The following is a 27,500-nucleotide window of genomic DNA, read 5'->3' on the forward strand; positions in this document are numbered from 1 at the left end:
CAAATAGACAAAATAAGATGACACAATTTACTGTACATATGAACGCGACCGGAGATGACGGAAAAACACACAGAGAGCAGTAGCTTTTTTTCTGCTCTGACAGCCGCAAGACCACGTCGAACAAAGTGAGTGCATGTTAGAAATCAGTAACAGTGAGAGAACATTGTGGTTAGTACGTTTTTTCATCTTCAAACCAAATTTGGGTCTTCAGCCAACAAAGTTTAAATCCCATCTGGCTAGTGTGCTTCCATAATGTTTACACATTAGGTCAGTAGGCGGAGAGTAGGCGGTCTTTTGTGGCTGTTCAAACTCATTCGACCACAATCCGTTTGCTACACTACGAAAACGACCGGTCTAATGCGTTTTCGACTACCTCTGGAAATGGTCGAAAGTGGACAAGCTCAAAATGTTTTAGACTCCGTTTACACCTGTGTTTAGAGTCGTCCACTTGTGATCCGATCAACCAAAACACATCTTAATACCAGGTGTAAACAGGGCCGAGATAAGCACTAACAAGCAAAGATTAGGCATTTACAAAAATATACAAAAAACTTTTGCCATCATTAGTTCAAAAACATAAAAACACACGCATTGATTTTACCAAGCCCAAACTTTTGAACAGTAGTGCACATTTCTAAATTTCTTGTATTATTCAATGAGGAAAAACAATTATTAGATTATGGGAAACTTGAATAAAACCTAAATGTAATATAGGGTGACCAGATGACAAATAAAACATCTGGACAGGCTGGAAACTAGACCATCTAGGCAATGCGTGTGTTTTGAAAAAGCGGGTGACATGTTCAAATCCTAAAGGGTATTAAACAAATGTTGTGTATTGAAATGTTTTGGAAACCAAATGTAATCTAATGTAATATTTGTAAAAAAATTAGAAATACACACACCTGGCAGTATATCTCAAAAGATAGGCTCGTATTATCAGTCCGGCTTTGCTTCGCACTTCATCTCTCTGCTTCTCCAGCTTCTGTTCCAAAGATTCCTTTAGGAACACCTAGGGAGCAAAGGTTATCACAGGTTAGTGCCATCAAACAAAACACAAGTGAAAATGTGCCTACCATTAATTGAAAAGAGATATAAATAAGCACATTTATAGAGGAAGATGTCAAAGGTATACCTTGGTCTTTCCAAACTGCCACTCCTTCTTGGTCCCGTCATGGAGTGTCAGCAAATCTGTGCTCTTCTTTTTCTCATCTCCATTGGAAGCCACAGATGCCTTTTCCTTCTCTTTGAGAATGATCTTATACCTGATGTACACAACCACAAAATCATAAACGTCTCCCAGAAAACATGAGCCAACAAAAACTCATGCATCTATATTTGTTTTAACCCTTACCTGGTAAAGAAGTCTTTAAAGGTGCGTCTGACAGGGAATCCAGCTCTGCGAATCTTTACCGTCTCCAACATGCCAGAGTACCGCAACTGATTCAGAACCACATCTGGGTCAAACTTGTTTGGGTTCTATAGAAGAGAAACAAACATTATTAAAATGTATAATGTGTGTGGAATAACATCACAATTTATTTTTTAAATTGCATTCTGATTGGTTGATGTGACTGCTCTAACCTTGTCCATGTTGGGTTTAATGCAACGCACAAAGAAGGGGTTGGATACACTGAGAGTGGCCATTAGAGAATGAAGAGAGTCCTGAAGGACAGAAGAGACAACCAATCAAATGTCTTAAATCACTGACAAGTCGAAAGGGGCTGCAAGTAGTGTGACCACCCGTCCCGCTTTGCGTTGTCACCCCTTGTCCCGTACGTCGCATATTGAGAAAATGTCCCACATTTTCATCAGTCTGTTGGTTTTTAATTATCATATTAAGAAAACGTGCATGCGTTCTTTTGCCTTTTTAAGAAATCATTTTATTTATTCTTTTTGCGGCGTAGTTGTTCCCCTATATTTAACAGCGCTTCGTCAGAAGTACAAATACAACAGTCGTTTTTTAAATCCTATCCAATGGTTGAAAAGAAAGGAGTAAACACGGTCACTAGTAGGTTGTGACGGCTGTCAATCAAAATGTGGAGCGGTGATTCGTTCCATGTGTTCCCTGTCGGAAAACAAATGGATAATTCGGTAAATTAAAATTTTATTCAGAATAGAATAACGTGAGCCTCCAGTATGATTTTAATATTTTTTTGGTATGTGCTGTTTTCTTGTGTTTCAGCCAAGTGTGCTCTCTGGTGCTGGAGGAGAACAGAATGTATCAACTTGTTGCCTGCTGTGGTTGTTTTAATTCACATCCTTTCTAAAAATATGAAAGTTTTTGGTTGAATATATTCTTAATGTACAAGACTGTCAATGAACTAATTTCATGTTGTTTTATATTTTGTTTGTTCATTATTTATTTTGTTGGATTTAAGTTGGACCTGGTCAGAACTGTTTCAAAAATAGTTATCTGCATGATGCATGCTGCCTTTGGCCTCAGTGATGTTGAATTTAAAAACATGTAAAATAAAGACATGTTATGTTACATTGTGATGCAATGGTGTTTTCTGGAAGAACAAAGTATTTTTATCAGCTGAAAGGCAGAATACAGATGTTTTTATTAAGTTAGATAGACATTATGTAACAGTTTCAGGTTATGTTTTAATGTTGGTAACATGTCCCACATTGTCCCACACAAACTTAGTAATCTTCCCACATTTGGTTTGTTTGATGGTGGTCACCCTAGCTGCAAGCAAAATGTGAATAAGACACTGACTTAACTGACAAGTGAATCTAGTTAGGTCTATTATTAATATGAAAGTCTTGATATGGAAGCTATATCTCACTCTGAACTGAGAGCTGACAGTGGGCTTTTTTCTGGCCGTGCCCATCTTCAAGGTCTCCTCATTGTTTCTGCTGCTCACTTGCTCAAACAGATCATAGATGAAATCCAATCTGCACACACACAGAATCACTCACAGGTTAAACTACACAAGAACAAAATTGCCTTAGCGTGTGTGTGAGTTTATGAATTTGTGTGTTCGTGTCTTACCTACTATCCTTCAGCATGTTCAGTATATCATCTCTAAATGTGTCTCTGTTCTTCTCTAAAATCCCCCTCACATCATATAAAACCTATAAAAAAAGAAGACAAAATATAAAGATTAAAAAAGGAAGACAGGCAAGCAGACAGACTGACTGACAGATAAATAGATAGACAGACAGACAGACAGACAGACAGACACTTCGTATACCTCTCCAGCATAGTGCTTTATTCCAAACTGATGGTCTGCCAGTCTGGGTTTCACATAGTAGGGATTAGTCTGTGGATAAACAACCTCATTTGTAAGTTTATTCATGTTATGCTTGGTTGAATTGTATCATGTCCCTGGCTTGTATGATGAGAATATAACTCACAGAGTGTCTGCCATGCAGTTTCTCCAGCAGGGTGAAGTCAGTGCCTTTGGGAAATCGGCTCTCCTCGTTAACCAGAGCTAACATGCCCAGTTTCTGTATAAACACAACATTAGATAAGTGTGAATTAACACAAAACTGAAAACTTAACTTATAATAATCAAATTGAACTTTGATTGAATTAAATTAAACCAAATTGTTCCCAACAGCTAACCATGATTAGATTACCTTTTCAATTAGATCCAGACATTCCGCATTGTCCATCCAATCAATGGCTTCCCAGTGAATCCCTTCCCTGTGTGACAGAGTTTGTTAGTTATATTATACAAAATCTTTTCAAATGCTTAAATTGTATTTGTAATAACTTTTCAGGTGATCTGGCACTTAAGAGATACAATACACATGTAAGAATAGATGTAACAGCAGACCAAATCGATGTTGATGGTGTTCTGCAGAAGAGCAATGGCATCTCAGATCATTATCTAGTCTCGTGTATACACCATTAAGCCAAGGCTGCAAAACCAGCTCCCTGTTACAAATATGGTAGAACAATCACCTTTACCACTGAAGATTGCTTTATAAATAATCTTCCTGATCAGTTTAAACTCCTCAACATACCAGACAGCTTAAAAGAACTCAATGTTGCAAGTTTTCCAGCACTTTAGACAAGGTTGCTCCTTTGCGCTTAAAATGCCCCTATTGTGTTTTTTCAAATATTCCCTTTCATGCAGTGTGTAAAATAGCTGTTTGTAAACATTCTGCAAAGTTGTAAAGTCAAAAGTGCACGATAAATAAAGTTATTGTCTCCCAAAAGAAAGAATCGACTCAGAACCGCCTAAACGTGTCGTTTGTAATTCGAATCCCACTGCGTAAGGTTCTACGTCACTAGAAAATACATTTGCATAATGCTTTTCAACTCTTAGAACACAACCCTAGGTATTTATTTGATACAGCGGCTAAATTATAGACCCCCTGATGAACAATTACATTCATTCTTTGCTATAGGAGAGGAATAATTGTCTAAACTTGTCAAATCTTCAAAATCAACAACATGTATGTTAGAGCCTATATGGTAAATGGTAAATGGACTGCATTTATATAGCGCTTTCAAAGACCCAATGGCCACCAAAGCGCTTTACAATATTGCCTCACATTCACCCATTCACTCACTCATTCATACACCGACGGCGGTGTCAGCCAGGCAAGGCGATCCAGCTCGTCGGGAGCAGCTGGGGTTAGGTGTCTTGCTCAAGGACACCTCGACACTTGGTCAGGTGGAACCGGGGATTGAACCACCAACCTTCCGGTTTGTAGACAATCTACATGAACCACTGAGCCACTGCCGCCCCACTGCTTTTAAGCTGGCTGTTATGCTGGCTCTCAAAAAAAAAACACAACTTTATCCTAGAGAATTAGTTAATTACAGACCAATCTCGAATCTCCATTTTCTGTCAAAAATGAGCCAGATACTTGTGAGCCAGTATCCTCACAACTATGTTCCTTCTTAGAAAGAAATTGTGTCTGTGAGGATTTTCAGTCAGGATTTATAACGTATCATAGTACTGAGACTGCTCTCATTAGAGTTACAAATGATTTGCTCTTATCATTTGATCGAGGTTGTATCTCTCTATTAGTGTTACTGGATCTTAGTGCTGCATTTGATACTATCGACTTCAACATTCTTTTAAATAGACTCGAAAATTACGTTGGCAATAGTGGAATTGCATTGGCATGGTTCAAAACATATTTATCTGACCATTATCAATTTGTAGCAGTAAATTAAGAGGTGTCATATCAATCACAAGTGCAGTATGGAGTACCGCAAGGCTCAGTACCAGTACCGTTGCTTTTCACCCTGTACATGCTACCCTTGGGAGATATCATTAGGAAGCATGCCATTAGTTTTCACTGTTACACTGATGATACTCAGTTCTATATATCTTCACGCCCTGAAGAAACATACAAATTCACAAAATTAACGAAATGCATAGTTGATATAAAAACATTGGATGACTAGTAATTTAATTTCCTACTTAACTCTGAAGAAAACTGAGTAAATATCTGAACCTGAATATCTGATATTTTAAATATCTGACCAAAAACCTCAACACGTAATAACCTAGAATACTGACTAACACTTGATGGCTGCTCTGTCAAGTCTTTGTCGTCAGTTAGGAACCTCGGTGTGCCAGTCTTGCATTTGAAAGCCACATTTCTAACATCTGTAAAGCCACATTTTTCCATCTTAAAAATGTATCTAAATTATGACATATGCTCTCAATGCCAAATGCAGAAAAGTTAGTTTATGCGTTCATGATCTCAAGGCTAGATTATTGTAATGCCCTACTGGGTGGTTGCTCTGCACGCTTAATAAACAAACTCCAGCTAGCCCAAAATTTAGCAGCTAGAGTTCTTTCTAGAACCAGGACGTATGACCATATTAGCCCAGTTCTGTCAACACAGCATTAAAAAATATTGCAAATTACTTCCAAACCACTAAATCGTTTAGCTCCTCAGTAATTTAGCGAGCTCTTAAAGCGTTATAGTCCTTTGCGTCTATTGCGGTCAAAAAATTCTGGACAGTTAAAACCTAGAATATCAAAATCGACTGCAGGCGGTAGATCCTTTTCCTATTTAGCACCCAAACTTTGGAACAGTCTTCCTAGCATTGTTCGGAAATCAGACACACTTTGTCAGTTTATATCTAGACTAAAAACACATCTCTTTAACCTGGCATCCAAATCCATTAAGGATTGTTAAGCTGCATATTTAGGTCAACTGGGAACACTTCCCATAACCCCAGATGTACTTGTTACATCGTAAGAAGAATGGCATCAACGCTAACATTTGTCTGTCTGTCTCATCCTTATCCAAAGGTTACCGTAATCAGCCGGATCCGGGTCGTATGCAGATCAGATGGTGGACCTGCACCTAGACACGACCTCATTGCAGCACTGAATGTCAGCAGAGACCGTGTCTACTAGACAATCCCCTGAGAAGGCCTCGTCGACACGATAGCCATCGGCACAGACCCTCAGCAAAGACCACAAGAACCAGACAAGTTCTCTGCACAGACCCCTATGACCAGCTTCGTCTCCATACTGGCGTGATGAATCCGATCTTCAAGCAAAAGGAACTGGATGAAAAATATTTGAACGGTATTGATCCACAATCTGACTTCTGATGCAGCCTGAATCATAATCACACCGTGTTTGTTCGTTGGCCAGAGGAGGACTGGTCCCCCGACTTAGCCAGGTTTCTCCCAAGGTTTTTTCCTCCATTTCTATCACCTGATGGAGTTTGAGTTCCTTGCCACAGCCATCTCTGGCTTGCTTAGTTGGGGACACTTAATATTCAGCAATATTACTGATTTGACTGCACTGATGCTATCGGATGAGAACTCAACTTAGCTGGATGATGACATCACTGTTTTCTGCAGAGCTGCTTTATAGCTGAACTGAACTCATTTCATAATTGATGTACTTTACACAGTTATTAAGTATCAACACTGAACTAATTTCAACTGAATAATGACTGTTTACTATTGTCTTTTTAGAGCTGCTTTACAGCAGTTGAATACTGTTTGCATCACTGAATCGTTATTGTCCTGCTTATCACTGTAGCGCTACTTAAAAACGATCTGTATTGTATAAAGCGCTATAAAAAAAGGTGACTGGACTTGATCAAACTTTTCATGCACTCACGGATGTCAGTCTTTACCTGTTGTACTCCAGTTGCTCCAGAGAGAAAATATGTTTGTTGAAATATTCTTGCAGTTTCTCATTAGCATAGTTAATGTTGAACTGCTCAAAACGGTTCACCTTCAGAACACAGAAACACTTGTGTTAGATCTCAGTAAAATATTATGTGTCTATCTGTGTGAATGAACATGTGATCTGTAGTGGCCTCACACCTCAAAGTTCTCAAAACCAAAGATGTCCAGGATTCCAATAGACTTGAAATTATCTTTGCCCTTTATTTTCTGATTAATTCGCATGATGATCCACGAGAAGCACTGAGAATAAAGCGCCATGGCAACTGAATCCCGGGAATCTATCGCCTGTCAATCAAAAATGTGGAGTCACAAGTGGAGTCAGAAGAGAATAACTGTCAAACTATTCAAGTTTTTTTTAAATATATTAGATTGTACCTGTTCCACTGTGAGTGGAGAGCAGATCTCTTCTCCTCTGAGGATCATGGAACGCTGGGTCAGAACCTCAGACAACTGAAAACTGTCCAGGCCCAGGAGCTCGCTCACATTAGTGACAACTACAAGAAGTAGAGAAGAGAATTACTAACAAACGGTTATTTTTTTCAGCTACTACTTGTTAGAATTAGCATCTGCACGCTTTAAATCAGATAGAGATAAAGTAGTGTGGCAAGATTACATTTATTTAATTGAATTATAACATTTATTTAAATAAATTATCGAGAGAGAGAGAGAGATGAGAGATGTGCATGTGAATTACCTGCATCTGTGCAGTGTCTTTACTAACAATGAAGCTGTGAGTTTAATTACTTCAAAAACAGCAACATTACCACCTCGTTGCTGAGTAATATAATAAATGTAGCACAGCTAAAGGCATGGGGCAGAATTGACAACAAGTTTCTATGCTCCTGAATGTTTCTGTGTGTGTTCAGAGCATTCTCCAATCTCTGTGTGCGAGTGATATGTGCGTATATATGTTTTCTTCAATGAAAGCAGTGCATTAATATAGAACAGTGATTAAACTGACTGAAACTACCTGTGCATTATACAGTTTGAATGCCCACTTTTCAGCTAATCAGAATCGACTCTGACAGACCATGGTATATCTATCAGTAACAGATGAATGACACCTCTCACCCTGTTTGGTGGTGATCTGCGCGCCCCCTGCTGTCATGAACTCCACATTGCCAAGTTGCAGAACTCCAGACAGCAGTTTAAACATATCTCTGATCTCTTCCTCTGTGAACTCCATGACCTTCAGAGCCTCCTGAAGACAAAAAGAGAAAGAGAAAATGAATCATTATGCTTTTAGTTTTTTGTCTGCCTTAAGAATGTTAATCTATTTGATTTTTTTATACCATGACGTCATCAAAATGCTGCTTGTCATCGAGACTGCGGTCCTTCACACATCCTGACTGACTCAGGTAATGAAAAACCTCAGGGCAGTCTTCTAGAAAATATGTCTCTATAAACAGAGGGACATATCTAATCATTCAGTCTGTCAACATGAGTGTATTCTAGTTGATACTAATATGCCAGCATCATCTGCGTTGTGGAAATGCATGTGTGTTTATTCACCCTTTTGGCTTTTGCTGGTCCCAGCCAGCAAAGCATAAAAGATGTGGTAGTTTCTCTCCCCTGGATTCTGCCTAACCACTCGATTCTGGAACACAGATCAGATCACATATGATGAGTGGGCGAGAATCTCACTTTGGCAGACACTCTTTCTCTGCAAAATAGGGGAGTGATTCTGCCTTTGACAAGATATCCAGTGCCAAATCGTATCAACAGAAAAATGGTTGGTTTTATACTGTGAACAGTTGATCACAGAAGATTGATTTCTGGTAGTTAGGGGTGAGCCACACAGGAGACAGCAAGGTTTACCTTTTCAAGCAAATCTGAAGGGGCAAGAATTAAGGGAAATACAGTTGCATGAAACTGTGCTTGTAGTAAACTGTACTGTGAACATGGTTAAGCATGTCACCTTAGTCACTCATTCATTTCAATGGCAGAAATGTGTGTGTGTGCGGGGAGAAGTTATAACAACTGAACTATACCAGGCAAAACATGAAATGGTTGAAGTGCGTCATTCTACTGTATTTCAGTAAAAATGAATGGGTAACTATTAGGGGTGTGACGAGATCTCGTGTTACGAGATCTCGCGAGATTAAAACGCGACGAGATTTCTCGTCGAGGTAAAACTTTGTCTCGTGAGTTGTTGTGTGATGTCAGTGTGATGGAGCGTGAGGGTGAAATTAGTAGCCTATTGAAGATGCCCCTGCCACTTTTAAATCATTTGTGTGCCGGGCCAATCACACACACACTCCGCGCACACACACACACTCACTGTCCCTCGCTCACTCACTCGCGCGCGAACACACACACACACACACACACGCTCACTGTTGCTCGCACTCTCACTCACTCACGCACACTCACTCTCGCTCACACTCAACCCGTCGTGGAGGACCGTTAAAGTTAAACATGCTAGTCTTTCTGTCATGATGTCCTGGAGCATCGCAGACGCGTAGGTTGTCGCCCACTATGACACACTATTCGAAATGAAACGATCGAATCTTGCGTCCCGACGCCCGTTGTCCTTTACGAATCTCCACGAAACGGATCGTGCCAAAATCGCGCCAAAATAGTGTAATCTGAACCAGGCAGGTAATAAACATTTGACCTATCGCGCAAAGAACCTATTAAAGCACTAAGACATGGGAACAGTATAGCTAACATTCACATATCACAAGTCATATCGACATCGCAATATTAAACAATGTTATCGCACATCGCAGCTTTTCCTCATATCGTGCAGCCCTAGTTAGCTACTGCCCAAAGGTCTCAAATGCTGCCAGAAATCGTCGACATGCTTATATTCTTGAAAAAGAACATGACCAAAATCTTAGTCTGTTCTGTGTAGTTAATTTTATCTCTTTTTCATGCTTGAAAAAAAAAAATTTGTTTCTGTTTGAACTTGTAGTTTTGAGAGAGCATAACTTTGATTATGGATACACACTTACTGTTTGCATTTAAAGTGTTATTTCAGTTATTTATATTTATTTTATTTATACTGTTTTATTTTTCTTTATGTTCGATTTGTGGAAAGGAGTTAGATTTCTCATGTGAAATCGTACAGGGGAGAAGCCAGACAGTAGAGTTTATAGCAAAACATTTTGCAGTGTTTGCATGTCCTTTACTGCATAGAATTCATTAAAATAGAAGTAAAATAACATTCATTACAAGTTGATTTCAAAATGAACCTAAATTGTTTTGCATTTTGTGATTTTCAGTTGAATAAAAGACTATTTTCCATTCATATATTTCATCAGTGAGGATTTCTTAAAAATTGTGTAAAAATCTCGTCTTGTCTCGTTCTCGTGAACCCAATCTCGTGTCTCGTCTCGTCTCGTGGAGTAAGCGTCTCGTCACACCCCTAGTAACTATGGTAACTGGGATTTGTTTTACCTAATGAGTGGACAGGTGACATACGCTTGTGGAAAAAGAAGTACACTTTAGTACACTAATATACTTTTAGAATACTTAACTGTGAACTGAATGTAGTGTTTTCTGACACTTGATTGTATTAAATAAAAATATATTATAGTTTTATAGTTTCATTTATATTAAATGCAATTTCTTGAACTTGCATGTTGCATTTTTCACACACTTAGAGAGGACTTATATACATCTTTATACGTAATTTCCTAATTACTTGTATTGTTGTTGAAATATGATGTGTACTGCCAAATGTATTGACAAGCAGTCATACACTTTAATTTTGATTGAAATCTATAATGTATTTAAATATATTTGTAATTACACATTTGTAATGTTGAAGTTGCAATTTAACTTTAAATGTAATACTGAATAACACAGTAAAATTAAAATGATAATCAAGTAGTTTTCATGTGCTTTAGTATGTTAGCCAACACATCAAAGTGTACAGTTCTTTTCTAAAGCATGGCGAAATATAATTAAAACATAATTTTTAAAATGTAATTTAGGATAAAACTTAATTTGAAATGATTACAAAGTGCACTTTTTAAATTATACTTAAGTGTGTTAAACACAGTCATGAAAGTTTACTCTCTTTAAGTACATTTAAGTGGCGTTTTATTTCAGTAATATATTATTATATTATCTGCAAGTTTTTTTTAAAGTACACTACAAATGTACATTCAATACAATTAAGCTCACTTCTTTTTCAAAAGGGTAAGGTACCATCTGTAAAGGACAAGATATCTCTGTATACAAAAACTGTATTTGAATACAATGAGGAGGATACAGTCGACGATGCATCCTCCCTGGAGGTTCCCGCTTTGAGAGAAATGAAGCTGAATGAATTTCCCAAAACGACTAGAGTTGTTGTTGTAGACTGTTTTGGCATTCCCAAATGCTTCCATGATGGGACTGCACAAGAAAGAAAAGTATAAAAGTTGTGCATTTGAGTGTGCATATAAATGCTTATAAATGTGTGTTGAGGCATGCGCTATACCTGCTCTGTACGATGGCTTGCTCCACGCGCGTGCTCTTCTCCGTAGGGGGTGTCCCGGCAGAGTTTTGGCTCATGACAGACAGGAACTGCAGCAGTAGTTTGGTGCTTTCTGTTTTCCCAGCTCCACTTTCACCACTGTTAAACACATGCATACACACATTCATTTATGACCTTCACTGACATTTGTGTTACCCTGATTGAATTTGCAATGCTGTGAAATCTGATAGCAGTTTGTGGCAAAAGTCTAAACCACAACTGCTCAAACTCAGCCTTTAGGTTTAACACAAATGAGATTAGTACACTGAGATAACATCTAAAAATGGATCCCCATCAGTTCTCAGTCAGTGAATAAGGCCTAAAGCATTCCAAACCTTCCTCACATTATCTACATGCTTTAAAACAAGATACAAGTGACACAAAACATCACAGATTTTTTCCAGGTAGAAGTTATAGAGTGTGATAACCCTTGCTGTTTGGTTTCGGGAGTTTTGTGATTGGTTGCTCCGCCCACAAATGACTTCAATTTGCAGTCCATTGGGCATACCTCTCGCAGTGGTTCAGACGCTTCTTTAAAAGAGACTGCCAACTGAGCCAATGGGGGACAGGTTTGGGACATTGTTTGTGTTGTGTTTTGTTTTTGTTTTTCTGAGCACTTACAACACTGCAACCCTCGATTACACACTGATGTTACTGACGATAAATGACTTTATTATTGGAGAGCTACTTTTTTGTGATTAATAAAGCTTTATCTTTTGAGACTACATTTCAAAAGATTTTACAGAAAGTTCATGCTTGTTCTGCAGGTTTGTCAGCTTGACTAAATAAAATAAAAAAGTATTTGTATTACCTGATCAGCACACATTGGCTATCATGCCTCTTCCATAAGCAGCGGTAACACTCATTGGCAATAGCAAAGATATGTGGTGGCAGCTCGCCCAAATGATGCTGACTATACAGCTCCACTGCGGAGAGATCATACAGCCCTCCGATCTGCTTATAAGGATTCACAGCCGCCAAGATAGAACCTATGTTAGTCTGAGAGACAGAAAAAGAGAGGAAGTAAGTTAAGGACTATTGAAAGCCAGCAGGTAGTAAAACAATAAAACTAGCATATTGAGACAAATGTACATATTTGTGATCAGTGCACATTTTAGTTTATATCCACAAATGAAGGGAAATTTAAAGGGAACTTTAACAATCAGTATGTGATCAGGTCATATTTCACAATAGAAGCTGGTTGTGTCAGGGTCAGTAGGTCATGAGAGGATTGTGGATGAAGTGTCTCCTTATCAATGCGCACTGTAACAACTTAAATCCATCTCTTTTAATATTAAATGCATCATTACATGCTGGTCTTCGTAATGTGTTTATGTGCAGGTGTGTGATTGCAATTTGTATATATTGAGGCTAACAACACCCATGCTCACTGGCCACCAGCAGTAATATGACTTGCTGATCTTAACAATGGCGCAGTGATAAGATTAAATTGCGCCTTTCCTGGATGACTGGAGAGGAGCCAAACACAACACTGTGGATGCTACACAAGGGGGCACAAAAAAAATCTATTGTAGGCTTGTAATAATCACTGGTTTCATACATGGCTATCATCTATTGCAGTGGTTATCAACTCTGGCCAGTGTTGCCTCCTCTTTTCAATGGAAAGTAGTTAAAACTTGCCCAAAAAGTAGCTAAATGTCGCTGTTATCTCACCTAATCCATGCTCACATACTGTATTTTTATACAATATATAGCCAAATGTCCAATAAAGCTGTTCTCATTTACATATTTTCTGTCAGACAATTTTTTTTTTTTTAAGGTCTTAAAGGTTTTAAAAGTTTTTTTAAATTGGTAACGCTTACTCTGGCTCTCAACGTCCACTTTCCTGCAGCGTTTAGCTCCAACCTTGATTCAAACTCACCTTCCTGTAACTTTCTAGTAATCCTGAAGACCTCGATTAGCTTGTTCAGGTGTGTGTGTGTGTGATTAGGGTTAAAGCTGAACTCTGCAGGAAAGTGGACCTCAAGGGCAAGAGTTGAGAACCCCTGATCTACTGCAACTATTTATGAGGTGTTAAAAAAAATCTCAAACCTGTTAAGAAGCAAAACACACGTTTAAAAAAAACAAAAAAAACGATGCTGATATTGTACAAAAATCATAATGGATCTGAAAAGTGTGTCAATGTTGTCCTTGCAAAAATTATTTTGTCGCTACCACCCCAAGAGGGGAGTCATTCTCATTCAGGTCGGCTGTGTCTCTGTCTCTAAGATAAATCAGATAACCGCTTGCTATCAGTCATCAACCCCAATACATGCATCCTGGGAAAGGTAAATTACAGTTTCCATTTACCAAGATGGGATAAGAGAGCAGCAGAGCACCAACACATTCACTCCATTTAGCACAACATGACATAAATCTGCAAGATCAACAATACAGCTGATAAAATAAAGCCTTGCATGCTGTTTTAGTTTTATATTAAAATAACAAGGAAATGTATAAGCTAATTTCAGACACTGATAGAGATATGTTATTTAAGCTCTAATAAAACATATTACACTGACCTTTGCTAATCATAAAAAAACATCCATACATAATTTCCTCTACTGCATATGAGAACTAGAGCTATTCATCATACTGTGTCTCATAAGGCTTGCAATTTCATTACCAGCACAAATATAAAGAGATAAACAACAATACAGCTATTATCTGACTTGTTAGAGCAGGTTATTGGACCTATGATCCTATGAATCGCACGATGTGTTTGAGGTATAAATGACTGTCTGGTGTTGTTGTCCCTCTGTAGTAAACTAAACAGGGCAGGTCATGTTCACAACTGTTGCAATTACCTCTGACACTGGGACTGATACTTTATAAATGGTGCCTCACTTTATCACTTGTTCTGGGTTTGTTAAAACCGCATGATGGAAGATTAAAAAGAATCTGATGAATAAAAGCTTTGTAATCATGCTGAAAACTTTCAATATACTTGACTCTGTCCCAGTCAATCCTTACAAAGAGGGATTTACTGACTCTTTTTCTATGGATTTTGCAAAGGTCAAGCTTGAATGTTTGGATCATAATTCAGACTGTGAGTCATACCAGTTCCTCCAGACCACAACTCTAAACCAGCAGTCTGTGACATATGACTCTGTCTAGACAAATGAGGTTCCAGTTCCAGTCCTAAAACCCGATCACATGACCCTTCTCTTTGGCAACAGACTCTATAGCCCAACTGTTCTCAAACTTTTTTGGTCACGCCCCCTTTTAAACCTGTAAAAAACTGTGGCACCCCAACACCCCACCTCACCTCTGACAACCAAATTCAAAGATTGAAAGATTTTTTAAATTGAAAAATTTAAACACTTCACTTTCACCGTGTCTACACCAAAACCCCTTATAATCAATGAGTCCGTTTACATGCACACCAATACGCCGATAACTCACAAAAATGAGCTTATTGAAATAACCTGTTGTCCGGATTTACATGCAAACCAATAACCTGACAACGCAAATAAATAGCGTTTACAAGACTTAAAGGCACACTGTGTAACAATTGTGTTTTTGTCAAACAGCGACCCCTAGAGTCGCTGTAGAATACTTGCACTGTCGTAAATTGTTTTTTGCATTGCGTTTTCTCAGATCGGATAGCTATCTGATTTATCAAAACGATTCCATTTACACCTGGTCACATAAATGTGTTTTTGCGAAACGGATTTAAATCCGATCTTCAATTCCCGCACTATATGCGGATTTAATGGAGTGCACGTCACCGAAAGCAACAGATATGAGCTGCATTTTATTGATCATCAGCTAAAATTTCTAAATCAAAGACCGCAATAAGAGAGAGCAGTAACAGCCCTGGTAAGATCATTTCATTTCTTTACTTTTAATGATGATGATGATTGTGTGTTAAGCGTCTGCGACTTACTTTCACTTTGATTTGCGATAGTTTGCACGTTGGCTTGATGTTCAGCTTCTCATCTGCGGTGATGCGTGTTCCAGTAGCGTCGTCATATCTGGCTATAACATTACATAATGCCTATAACACGCTTTCACACATTTTTTTTTTTCATTTTTTTAGCATTTTTGGGAGGAGTACAATTTACATGTGCGGCACAGACCTCCTCCTGAAGTGGTTTGAGCGATCGGATTCAAATCCGTCTCCAATGCGTTTCCGAGGGCATATACACCTGGTCTTTTCACGATCGGATAGCTATCCGATCTGAGAAAACGCATGAAGTGGCCAGGTGTAAACAGCCCCCATGACAAAAACATACGCACGAAAGCCGAAAACAAACGCTGGTTGGCCTCTCACGTCCAAATTTGAGGAAGTGGTGGGGGAAGTGACGTATGCCGTAAAGCAGTCGAATTTTGTAGTTCTTTTTGTGCTCGGGTTACTACCCGAACCCCGAAGTTACGCAGTGCCAGTAAAAGCAATACAGACCCCGTCAGGCTATGGCAGACATGTCATTCAACCTATTGTATGTCGATGTACCATCACAAGGGTCTTGGAAATATATTATGAAGGTTGAAAAGCTACACAGTGTTCCTTTAATTAATAAATCAGGTTATTTCCCGGTAGTGACATCAAAACGTAATAATTTCTGTATCTGACTCCAAGTATTTAATTTGTTATGTTGGCTATAATTTTTTGGGTCAAGAAAGATATATTTCCTCCTGCCTTACTGCAAAACTCTCGCTCTGTCTGGATGCGCTGTTACATATCACACATGTGCACTTCAATAAGCCAACAGAAATCAGGGTTAATTAGTTAACATGCTGGGCGAAATTGGAATAAGGGGACATTTATTCTTAAGCCGTTTATGACCTTACTCCGATAAAGGAAATTGTTAATGGGTTGAGAGTTGAGGGTTAAGAGCGTGCATGTAAACACACTCAGCGATTCTGTCTACACTGGATCTGGCACGACACAACAAATCCCCGATAGTGAACTGATGCCCTGTTCTATTTATGTCATCCTCCAAGTGTTTGCGCTACCTGACACAAAGGACAAATGGATTTGTAAAGGTCGCTTTTTAGCGCCCAGTGTAGACAGCTTTTAGCTTTTGCCCCACGCCACGACATGGCAACGGTTGCTTCTGGTGTAGACGTTTGTGCTGCTGTTGCAGGGGAGCGGTGAGTACACAATAGCAGCTTGTGATGTCGTCCGCTGATGAGGCGCTTTTCTATGGCAAGGGTCTTCTGTGTCAAGCTTGTTTAGGCTGTGCGAAGTCATCGGTCTAAAGAAGGAAGTAGAGGAATTGTCGTTCGGTGCGCACACCATCACGGAACGCAGATGGTCGAAGTACTTTGGGCTTTAGTGCACCGTGGGTCACTATTCACTTTAAAAATGTAAGGTTGTTTGATCGTTAATAGTCGGCTTCTGGATTTGGTTATTCACTTGTACACTAAAACTTAATGGTATTTTTTTTGTGCATAAATTATAATCCCTAATTACAAAAAAACTTTGCATTGAGCACCTGCAGTGTGCAGTTTGAATCTTCTGTTAAATAAAAAAAAATAATAATAACTACACTAGATTTATGTTTCACATAAATTCAATTTCACACGAGAAACTCATTCATCAATAGTGGCAAATGAAAATGGTCTTTGTTGATGTAATATAAATACTGTATAAATATCTTGATATCTAAGCTGATAAACTCACTTTAAACAATGGAAATAAAAGCAAACAATGGGCTATTAGGCTATTATTTACATTACATATTTTAATAAATCCTGCAACACATTAGTTTTGTCTGAAAACCCAGTTTGGGATGTATAAGGCTTCGGATGTTTTTGTTGAAGAAGGACAATTCCTTAATCAAACAGGGTTTCCTTTCAGTCTCAGGCTGAGATGTTTTGTGTTAATATCACTCTGTTAAACTAAGGCAGGAAACTCCAGTTCCTCTCTTAGTCAGTCAGAGAGCTGTCCACCCTAAAACTCAGAATACAAAACAACACAGGATTGATTACACAGGAAACACGGAGTGAACAATTAGGCATTAACTGACCTACTTTTTCATAAAGTACTGGCATGAAGAAAAGTGGAAAGAATCCCTGGTGAAAATGTGCAAACCTGTAATGATTTATATTAGGCTGAAATCAATGATACTGACAATCATTGTAACGCTTTCATGTAGAATATCTAGATCCTTGTTGTTTTTTTTCTTTTATTGGCCTGTAGCCGATGTATAGAGTGTAAAGGATGTGATGGGGAAACAAGATCAGGAAATGATAAGCTCGACTCAAACTAACAGTGCCCACTTTAGAACCACAGCTCAGTGTGTTGAATGATGAGGCTACAGCTTTGATTAATCATTCATTTTTTACTCTTGTCTGAAGACAAATTCTATTGAAATACAATCAAATTATAATATGCATATACCACTTCTGAATTTCAAATAGGAGATAGTTTTGCATTTTCAAATTCGTTTTTATTTTTCTACTAATTTCAAATGCATATTACCTTTCAGTTTTGTTTTATTTCCAGCATTTTCATTGTTACCATTTAGGTTTTATTTTTTGTAAATTTTTATTTCTTATTTATGTAAATAAATATTTATATTTTTAGTTTGAGATTGGTAAGATTTTTTTTTTTTGCTCACCAATATTGCATTATATTGAGTATAAGTATTATTGCAATTTAAAATATATTTTTTTCTATTTTAATAGGCCAAATTTTAAAATGTAATTTATTCCGGTGATGAACTGGAATTCTCAGCATCATTACTCCAGTCTTCAATGTCACATGATCCTTCAGAAATCAGACTAATATGATGATTTGATGCTCAATAAACATTACTTGATAGCCTGACTACGTCAGACTTCTTACTTCCGCTCAATTTCATTTCGCTTCTGTACTCAGAAAGAGACAGCGTAATAGCTTTCCGTTTTCCTCCGGCCTGAAAACAGCCGGCCAATCAACGAACAGAGGGCGGGCTGAGAGTCGTGACGTAAACACTGATTGTACCGTGGATGCGTAGATTTACTTCACATAATCTGCAAAAGTCGTTCACAGCCATGTTCACTCCGGTATTTCGCTCGATGGTTTTGTTTTCGCATCATACTACATGTGTTTACAGTGGAAGTTAGATGCGGCTGAGCATGTGCATAACACACACCATAACCAAACGTTATGTGATTGGCTTACGGGAACCAATGATTTTAAACTTCAGACAAGCGCCTCCCCGCGAGAAAGAAAACGCTTTTCAATTATGCCCTTCCAGACTCTGTCTACGAAGCAAAGCGAAGTAGCAGAGTTTGGTATTACCAGGCTAATTACTTGATACAATTGTGATAGATTTTTCCAGGATTCTTTGATAGAATCACAAGAAATAGAAAATTCATAAGAACAGTCCTTGCTGAGTAATAAATATTAATTTACTTAAAAAAATCTTACTGACCCCAAAACTCTTTGAACAATAGTGTATTTCAGTTTAAGCTTTAGAAAGTATAGATAAGGAATCAATTGAGGAATTAACAGGTCATTGTAATGTCCCATACTAATCTTATCAAGGCCTGACACGATGACTCTAGATGATTTATTTAGAGAACAAATAAAAATAATCAGTGGTAAAGTCAAAAGTTTAGTTGGATCTAGTGACTCTCTGGGTGGAAGATGTTCTGCATTGTTGTTTTAAGTATTTTGAGTATCTAGTGTCATTTTTTGCGATTTAACCAGTTTGATGACCTTTTACTGTTTTTAAGAGGACGTAAACATAAGACTCTGAAACACATTAATTATTGTAAACCTATACAATTCAATTAATTTATTCAACTAATAGAAGAGTTTTTAAGTATTTTTTGTTGCATACAATAATAAGAGGTCTCATGGAGCATTGTGAGGTCAAGTGTCTGTACGATTCTTACATAGATGCTGTCTTTCTGGTACCGCTGATGAAGGTTGTGCATGATGGCGGCCTCATGAAGCTCTGCCAACATGGACATGTCCTGCACTCCATCAATGCTGCTCTGGTCCATTAAGGACACCTTCTCCCTGTTCACCTCCGCCTGCTGCAGGTACACCACCTGAAAGACAGAAAGACATAACCGCTGATATACACACAGATGCATGAGTAGTACATCAAAAAAAGAGGAGAGGATCTTGCCTGGGCCATTTTAAGGGAATGCCTCAGTTGAATAATGCATTAGTCAGACAGCAGGGTTTCCGCATTTCTGTTCCACAGAGTTTCAGCGTGCTGAGGCCTTTCTTTACCCTTTATACCCAACAGGCACTTCTTGACAAAAACACCAGACATTTTGCCAAGCAGAGCACAGTCTGGCCTATTTAAACTCAGCAAAAATGTAACTCTTAACAATTGAGATAAATGTAAACGTGTGTACCTGGGTGCACAGTTAGCATTAAAAATGTTTTTGAATGTGTAATATGCCGATTATCATTGTCAGTGTTTGAGACAGGAATTATGTTAAAGCTGAAGTCATTTTGTTCCATTTTAAAATGATAAACTATAAAATTATATATTTCTTCAGTTATAAAATTCTCCAATAACAGCTTAAAGTTGGCATGAAATGGAAATCTGTTTTCTAAATGCACGTCATTGATTTTATTGTGAACGGTTCATCCGTGTATATGTTTCTTTTTTTTGAGCTTGTCTTTTTTTTTACTTCTCTCTGGTAAAGTATGCTGGACTTCTCCAATTATTGAGCACTCTTAAACCCCACCCTTTCTTACAATCGACTGCAAATTCGCATTCAGATTTGCCTCCATCCAATCAAAAACCGATGGATAGAACCAAGTCCCTGCCCTACATTGTTTTCTTCTTTTCCAATAATCCATTTTACTTGGATGTATGCCACGATATGGAAGATTCTTCTGTTACATCGCAACTTTAATATGCAGACAACTATAATTAAGCCATTTGTATGATGATTTCCTAAAAAGAAATGTAAACACTGAGGGTCTGCAGAAAGATGAAGTGAAACCTGTCCAATAACAGTCATTATTTTTGGTATAAACTCCATTTGGTGATGCTTTAGCTGCAGATATTGCACACTTCAACTTTAATATACATGTACATCACATGTACTTTGCTAAAAGGTTCTCTGCTTTATTTGAGTGGACAACACAAAAGGGAGAGACTATTTTTCTCTTCTTCTCAGCATTCTATTTCATTCCTGCTGAAACATAACTCTTGTGCCACTCGTTGCCATGATAACCAGAGAGCACAGCCCAGTTCATGAGGAGAGACCTGAGAGTCTGATAGATTAAAAATCAATGCAACCACTAATGTGTGAGTGTGTGTGTGTGTGTCATTTACTTCAGGTATGGATTTATGAGCTGTTACTATTCAAACCCATTAAATCAGCCACAATCTTTTTAAGTGCACAGACAAAACACATGCACGTGTGCATACCGTATTGTTCGGAATATAAGACGACCCTGATTATAAGACAATCCTCCCTTTTTCAAGATGTACCTTTTGGAAAAAAGGCTTTTGAGGAACAAATCTTGTCTTTTATAAAGAAAATGATTTTATTTGAAAATAAATTTCATTTAGCATATTTTTCATTTTTATATTGAAACTAAGTATGGTAAATTTTGATCAAATGTACCAACAAAATAAAAATAAACACTTTATGGCATAGCATAAAAGTGACTGATTTCTCACCATTTTTATGTACAGTGACAGATGTTGGCATGTAAAAAAACACAGGCATTTGATCCGCATTACCTATCTGATCCAGGGAACATGAATGTTTTTTTCCAAAGCGCTGAAATGACAGCAGTTTCTCCCTGAAGTCAGTGCATGTCCACTGGCGTGAAGCGAGCGTCAGAGTGAGCGTTTTCAGTTCATTCCTACTGAAGTTGAACTTCATGCTCGCGCGTGAGCCTGAGGCAAAACTTCCATAGGAATTCACTGAAAACGCTCACTCTGATCCGCACCAGTGGATACACACCGTTACACACCGTATTTCTTGGCTGCATTGTTTGATGACTCATCTGTGTTTATCAGTCCTGGGGGGCACACTTGTTTCACACGTATTTGGCGCTCCCTATTGTTGCGGGTGTATTGTTGATGTGAAAGTCCAGACCCTAAATATAAGACGCCCCCATTTTTTCAGATGTATTTCCAAGAAAAAAAAACACTGTCTTATATTCGGAACAATACGGTATATACCATCATTAGAGGGCAAGACAGAGAGAATTATGTTTGCCTTGGTTACATGCTGTTAAATTGGGGTCGACAGACTGAAGGAAGGAAGGAAAGGTCAACGTTTATGAGCTGAGACAAGTTGCTGCTAATCAATGCAACTGACGGTAATGACATTGACCTCCCAGAATCCTGATCAGAATCAAGCATTAGAAATATATAGAAACAAAGCTGATTTAGAATTAAATAAATCAACATTTCAGTGTATTTGAGTGTGTGTTATTAGAGACATAATATAAAAAAGGCCACTATTAGGATTATATTGATTAGATTATATTCTTTGTATCACTTGTTTATGCTTTAATTTGCTAGTCTTCATTTATACTTTTCTGTTCGCCTCAGTGTCTGTCTGGTCATGTATCTTTATATCACATTTGAGGACTCCTGCTCAAGTCAAACAAAGCTACTGAAGACCTGAAATAAAGCACAAAAGTCTACTACTGATTTCTTGTATTATACTTTTATGGTGTTTTTGACCTTTTTGGAGCTTGACAGTAACAGCCTAACTGTATGACTACTACTGTAAGTATCTGATGTGGATCGGTCACATCTGACTCAATCTGCTTGGACTGTATCAGTGTCAGTAACGATATAGGGAAATTCTCCATTGTAAATTGCATTTAAAAAACATGAGAGAGTTTCCGTAACAAATATGGCGGAAAGATCATATAGTGGCATCAGAGAGAGAGAGAGAGAGAGAGAGAGAGAGAGTGTTTGTGTGTGTGTGAGTGTTTGGTTGCGAGTCTTTGTCGATTTATTTTAAGTTTAGATGCTGAAAAGAGGAGATGAGGAGGTCTTCATGCTCCATTTTCTTCACCCACTCACACACACACACAAGCACACAGCCGCTCCGTCTCTCTCCCCTCAGCACATGGATATTCCTGCAAATCTGTTTGATGTTTGAAGCTGCTTTGCATGATTCAGACGAAAGCTGAAAAAAAGAGCACGAGCTAGAGAGAGAGAGAGAGACTATAAGCACCAGTGACCTACATTCACACCTATAGACAAACAGAAGAGCAGCAGAATGGAAGAACGTGGGGGTCTTGAGATGCACTTCTTAAATATGAATTAAAAACATGGCCCACATGGCACAAGACACTGAAAAACAGCGAGATGTGACATTACGGTTAAAAACATCTGCCTGCATGTGCACAGAGACCAACAACTATACATCTCAGAATGAAAACAAGAACGTGTCTTGTGTGAATGACCTCTGAATCTACCTCAGACAGATTGATGATCAATTCGATTGTTGTGGACTGTACGACAGTATGTTCAGTGATATGAAAATAAAACAAACAATATATGGATTTCTAAAGCCATTTTTGTAATGTCTATTCAATTCTTTCATCCTGTCACAATAATGTAATGTGATTGAATTATTTTAATTTGGGTTAGGGTTAGGGTTAGCTTTTGCGCCAAATATTTACACTACTGTTCAAAAGTTCACCCAGGCTGGATTTATTTGATCAAAAATGTAGTAAATATAGAGCAACATTGCAGTGCTGAGTGAAGCATATGACAGGAATAGTCCAAGGAAACCGTCTTTAATAATCACTCCAACACAGGAGAACACAACCACGTTAAATCATAGAAGACTCATGACAAAGGATTGAACCAAAACAGGGTATAAATACCAGAACTAATGAGGGAACTAATGAGCTAATTGATTAACAACAGGTGAACTAAATGAGGATGACACAGACTAGAAAACTAGTGCGTTTAAAAAAAAAATCCCGTCCACACATGCTCGGTTTAAAAGAAATCTCCGCCTACATGAAAACGCAAAAACACGCTATCACGCGCTGTCAAGAGCATGTCACACCAGCAGGCAGCGATATAACCCTAATCGTAAAGCCACGTTGGCCAATCAGAAGCCTGAATCAGAAGCAAAAACCCCGGTTTTACTGTCTACACGACAACACTGTAACCGGCGTTTCTGAAAATCCTCACCCTGGCCTGCCAAGGAGAAATGAACGGTTTTCAAAAATGTTCGGTTTCAGTGACCTGATACTGCGTTTCCGTGTGGACGAACGGCCGAACCGCGTAAAAAAAGTCACGGTTATAAAAATACCCGTGTCCGTGTGGACAAGGCATAGGTCACACAAAGCACACTCCTGACAATTGTGAAATATTATTAAAATTTTAAAATGACTGTTTTCTATTTTAATATATTAATATAAAATGTAATTTATTCATGTGATGGCAAAGCTAAATTTCAGCCGCCATTACTCCAAGTCTTCAGTGGCCATGTTTACATGTCATGTCAGAACGCCGGCTCATTATTGGCCAGCTCCTTCGTCAGCATCACACGCATGTGTCGTGGTGATCACGTGAACAGCGTCGGCCAATAATGAGCCGGCGTTCTGGCGTAAAACCCAGAAGTGCTGCACTGTGTTTACTATGTGATTCGTGTAGGAGACTCACATGGATTGGTTTAGAAAAGGAATAAACCACCCCTTTCAATCGGATCGAGCTCAATCGGATCGATTAAGGTGTTTACATGAAGGCTCTTCAGTACGATTGTGACATCATTCTGATTACTAATGGATTATTTGGTTGTATGTTAACATAACCACGTATCACATGATCCTTCAGAAATTATTCTAATATGCTGATTTGCTGCTCAAGAAACATTTCTTATGCAAAAACAGTTTTTTCACAATTCTTTGATGAATAGAAAGCTTCAAAATAACAGTATTTATTTGAAATAGAAATCTTTTGTAACATTATAAATGTCTTTACTGTCACATTTGATACATTGAATCCATCCTTGCTGAATAAATGTATTCATTTCTTTCAAAATAAAATCTTACTGACCCCAAACTTTTGAATTCTATTAATTATTCAGCATATAATGCAATTCATTTCAATAAACTTTTTAATTGACTGATGTCTCCAATAAAACCTGATTTAATCTTTTTACATTTTCATCCCATCAACCGAGCTTAGAGTGAACCTCTGCTGATATGTTGTGCCTCAATGTGAAATGAATTAGAAATAGCTCTCACATACATGACGACACACAGAAAGGAGATCTCAGGAGGGGGTGGGTGAGAAGCCTTTGAGCGCTGTAGCTCAGAGTTGATTGTGAACTCTTAGTTAACTTCTCAAATTTAGGTCACAGTCTGTATGTGTGCCTCAGAGTTCTTAAATCCTATAACAAAACTGTGAATTCTTTAGGTGAACTTGCGCGCACACACTGACGCACTGAAGCAGAAGACTCACCTCAGCGTGAATGGTAGGAAAGAGATACTCACTGACCAATGTTCCGGAGGGTACGCACACACATACCAAAGAAAAAAAAAAGAAAAAAACACACAACACACACACACACACACACACACACAGTTTTTCCAACTGATACAGAGAAATATAGGAAAACACACTAGATTTACAGATAGGCTGCTGATAAAATATACACAAACTCTTTCACTTAATTTCATATTCAACCTGAATGGACAAAGCCAACATTATGATCACCAACATTATAAGTGACCTTTTTCACATCCTCAAATTCAACCTGAAAGGACAAGGCCAACAATGTAATCTACTATGACGGAATCAAACACAATGACAAAGGCCTGTTGACAAAGTCAGAAGACCCTGTTAGCATAAGTCATGAAAAGGTTATGATAACACAATTCCCTTAAAAAGCCCATGCATTGCTTTTTTTAGGCAACGTTTTTAACGTAACATTAAAAAGGGACAGAACCTAACCGCAATAAAAATGCAATGTTTGGAAAACATTTTGTGCTTTCTGTAAAAACACACTCGGCATGTACAATACACGCAATCATGCATGTATTCGTAGCATGCTTTCTGTCCCAGTAACTCGGTCAGAAGCACTGCAGGAGTGGGGTTACAACCATACTTAACTAAATTATTAACCAAATCAGAAACATCCAGCCCTGTACTATAACATGCATTTAAATCTACATAAAAAATTCAGCATTCTCCAACTGGGTTGCCGTTTCAAAACGAATCCCCTACAAATTGAATGCAATTTCTCAACCCTTCTGGACTGAATCCTTCAGATTAGCTCTGGACTAAAAAACAACGGGTGAAAGACCTCCAGGGAGAAAGTGTTGGGGTTTCCTGGAGAAGCTGCTTGAGACCCAGCAGAGTGCTAGATCTATGTATTGATTTATGGAGGAGGGTTTGGACTACTGCAGAGAAAGCTACTGAATATTGTCAGCACAAACACTCTGGTGTTCAGGGCATGAATCATCAAGGTTACCGCCACATAGGAAATATTGGGAAATGTAGCCTTTTGGAATCCACCTTGGGTTCATCGGTAGTGATTCAGTCCTTTTTAAATGTTAATTTCAGTTAATTTGGTGGGAAAAAAGATACACTGATACACATCCTCTCTCCACATTCCGGCGTGATGTCTCTGGCAGAAAGAACTGGATGAAATATTCTGAATGATATCAGTCCACAGTCTGACTTGTGATGCAGCCTGGAATTAAACCACACCGTGTTGGTTAGCCTGGCCAGTTCTACTGGAACTAGCCCCCCGACTGAACCTGGTTTCTCCCTAGGTTTATTTCTCCATTTCTGTCACCAATAGAGTTTGGTTCCCTTTCCACTGTCCCCTTAGAGCTAAATATTCTGCATCACCAGCATCACCAAATGTAATTACAAAAATAATTGTTTTTTCCAACACTCCCTCCATCTATAATTGGTTGGTCAAACAGAAGTCCTGCCCCCTGTTTGCATGTGCATCTCCATCAGAAAGACCTTAACATTTAACAACAGTCATATTTAAGAATCATTCTAGATGACAGATGTAGGACTGCAGTACATTCTACCACTGGTCATTTCGACTCAGTTGTCTTTTTTTTTAATGTTTTATGTTACCTTTTAGTGTAAATATGGAAATTACTTTGGCTGTACTGCTCAGAAACGTAAAAAAAGAATCCTAAAAGCCAACATAAAAAAAATCACGATGAGATTGTGGATCGTGATCCTACCTGAAAGAAATATGATATGATATGACATTCCCCCCTACCACCACAAACACACACACACACACACACACACACACGAATGAACATACATGTGCCACACACATGCAAAAAAAAAAAAAATATATATATATAGTTTGTAGACAAAAACACAAATGCAAACAGGCTTCCTGTATCATCTGTACACAGATAACCCTTCCATGCTGTGCAGTTTCTCCCTCAGAGCTGAATCCAGGCCAGCACAGCTGTTATTATTAGCCTGACATCACAGTTCTACCAACAACTCACAGCCATCACAAACTACTTACCTCTATCAGCACTCTGTGTGTGTGTGTGTGGGGGGGGGGGGGGGGGGGGGGGGGGAGTCTAACTGCTAATACAATTGTTTGATTCCAATTAAATCTTCAAGCAGAGGCAGTTCTGCCCACTCAACTGTACAGTCCCTCCAGGATTTCACGATTTTTTTGTGTGATTTTTGCGATCAAAATGATTTTGTGGTGGTAATTTCCAGAAATTTGTGAAAAAAATTGCGATTTTTATATTTTATAATCAGGACATCACATTTACCATAATAGTCCTATATCAGATGCACAATAGTCATACATGACACAAATCACAAACAAAATGCATAAAGCTTGTTTATTTTGGTCTAATCAAATTCTCATCAAATTAACTTTTAAAACAACCTATGGGCAATTTTTCTACCTGACCTATGTAAATATTAACAGCAGGTGTAGTAATTTATACTGTAGAACTGTGTGTAAATCCTGAGTTGAGGGGTCCTGAGCTGC

The 27,500-nt window shown here is 38.3% G+C and overlaps 1 protein-coding gene across 1 annotated transcript in view; it reads right to left on the reverse strand.

The window, feature by feature from the left end:
- The window catches only part of myo10l1 (myosin X, like 1), a 65,815-nt gene that overhangs the window by 14,804 nt on the left and 23,511 nt on the right, over positions 1–27,500 (reverse strand). Inside the window, 19 exon segments of the mRNA XM_084426246.1 lie at positions 911–1,012; positions 1,136–1,265; positions 1,355–1,479; positions 1,585–1,665; positions 2,793–2,901; positions 2,999–3,081; positions 3,201–3,269; positions 3,364–3,456; positions 3,589–3,655; positions 7,081–7,181; positions 7,274–7,420; positions 7,511–7,629; positions 8,207–8,336; positions 8,428–8,534; positions 8,648–8,732; positions 11,344–11,482; positions 11,568–11,702; positions 12,415–12,602; positions 19,437–19,595. Of these exon segments, the coding sequence (XP_084282372.1) occupies positions 911–1,012; positions 1,136–1,265; positions 1,355–1,479; positions 1,585–1,665; positions 2,793–2,901; positions 2,999–3,081; positions 3,201–3,269; positions 3,364–3,456; positions 3,589–3,655; positions 7,081–7,181; positions 7,274–7,420; positions 7,511–7,629; positions 8,207–8,336; positions 8,428–8,534; positions 8,648–8,732; positions 11,344–11,482; positions 11,568–11,702; positions 12,415–12,602; positions 19,437–19,595 (2,169 nt within the window).

The sequence above is a fragment of the Rutilus rutilus genome, assembly GCF_951802725.1.
Source record: "Rutilus rutilus genome assembly, chromosome: 12".
NCBI classification, from domain to species: Eukaryota; Metazoa; Chordata; class Actinopteri; order Cypriniformes; family Leuciscidae; genus Rutilus; species Rutilus rutilus.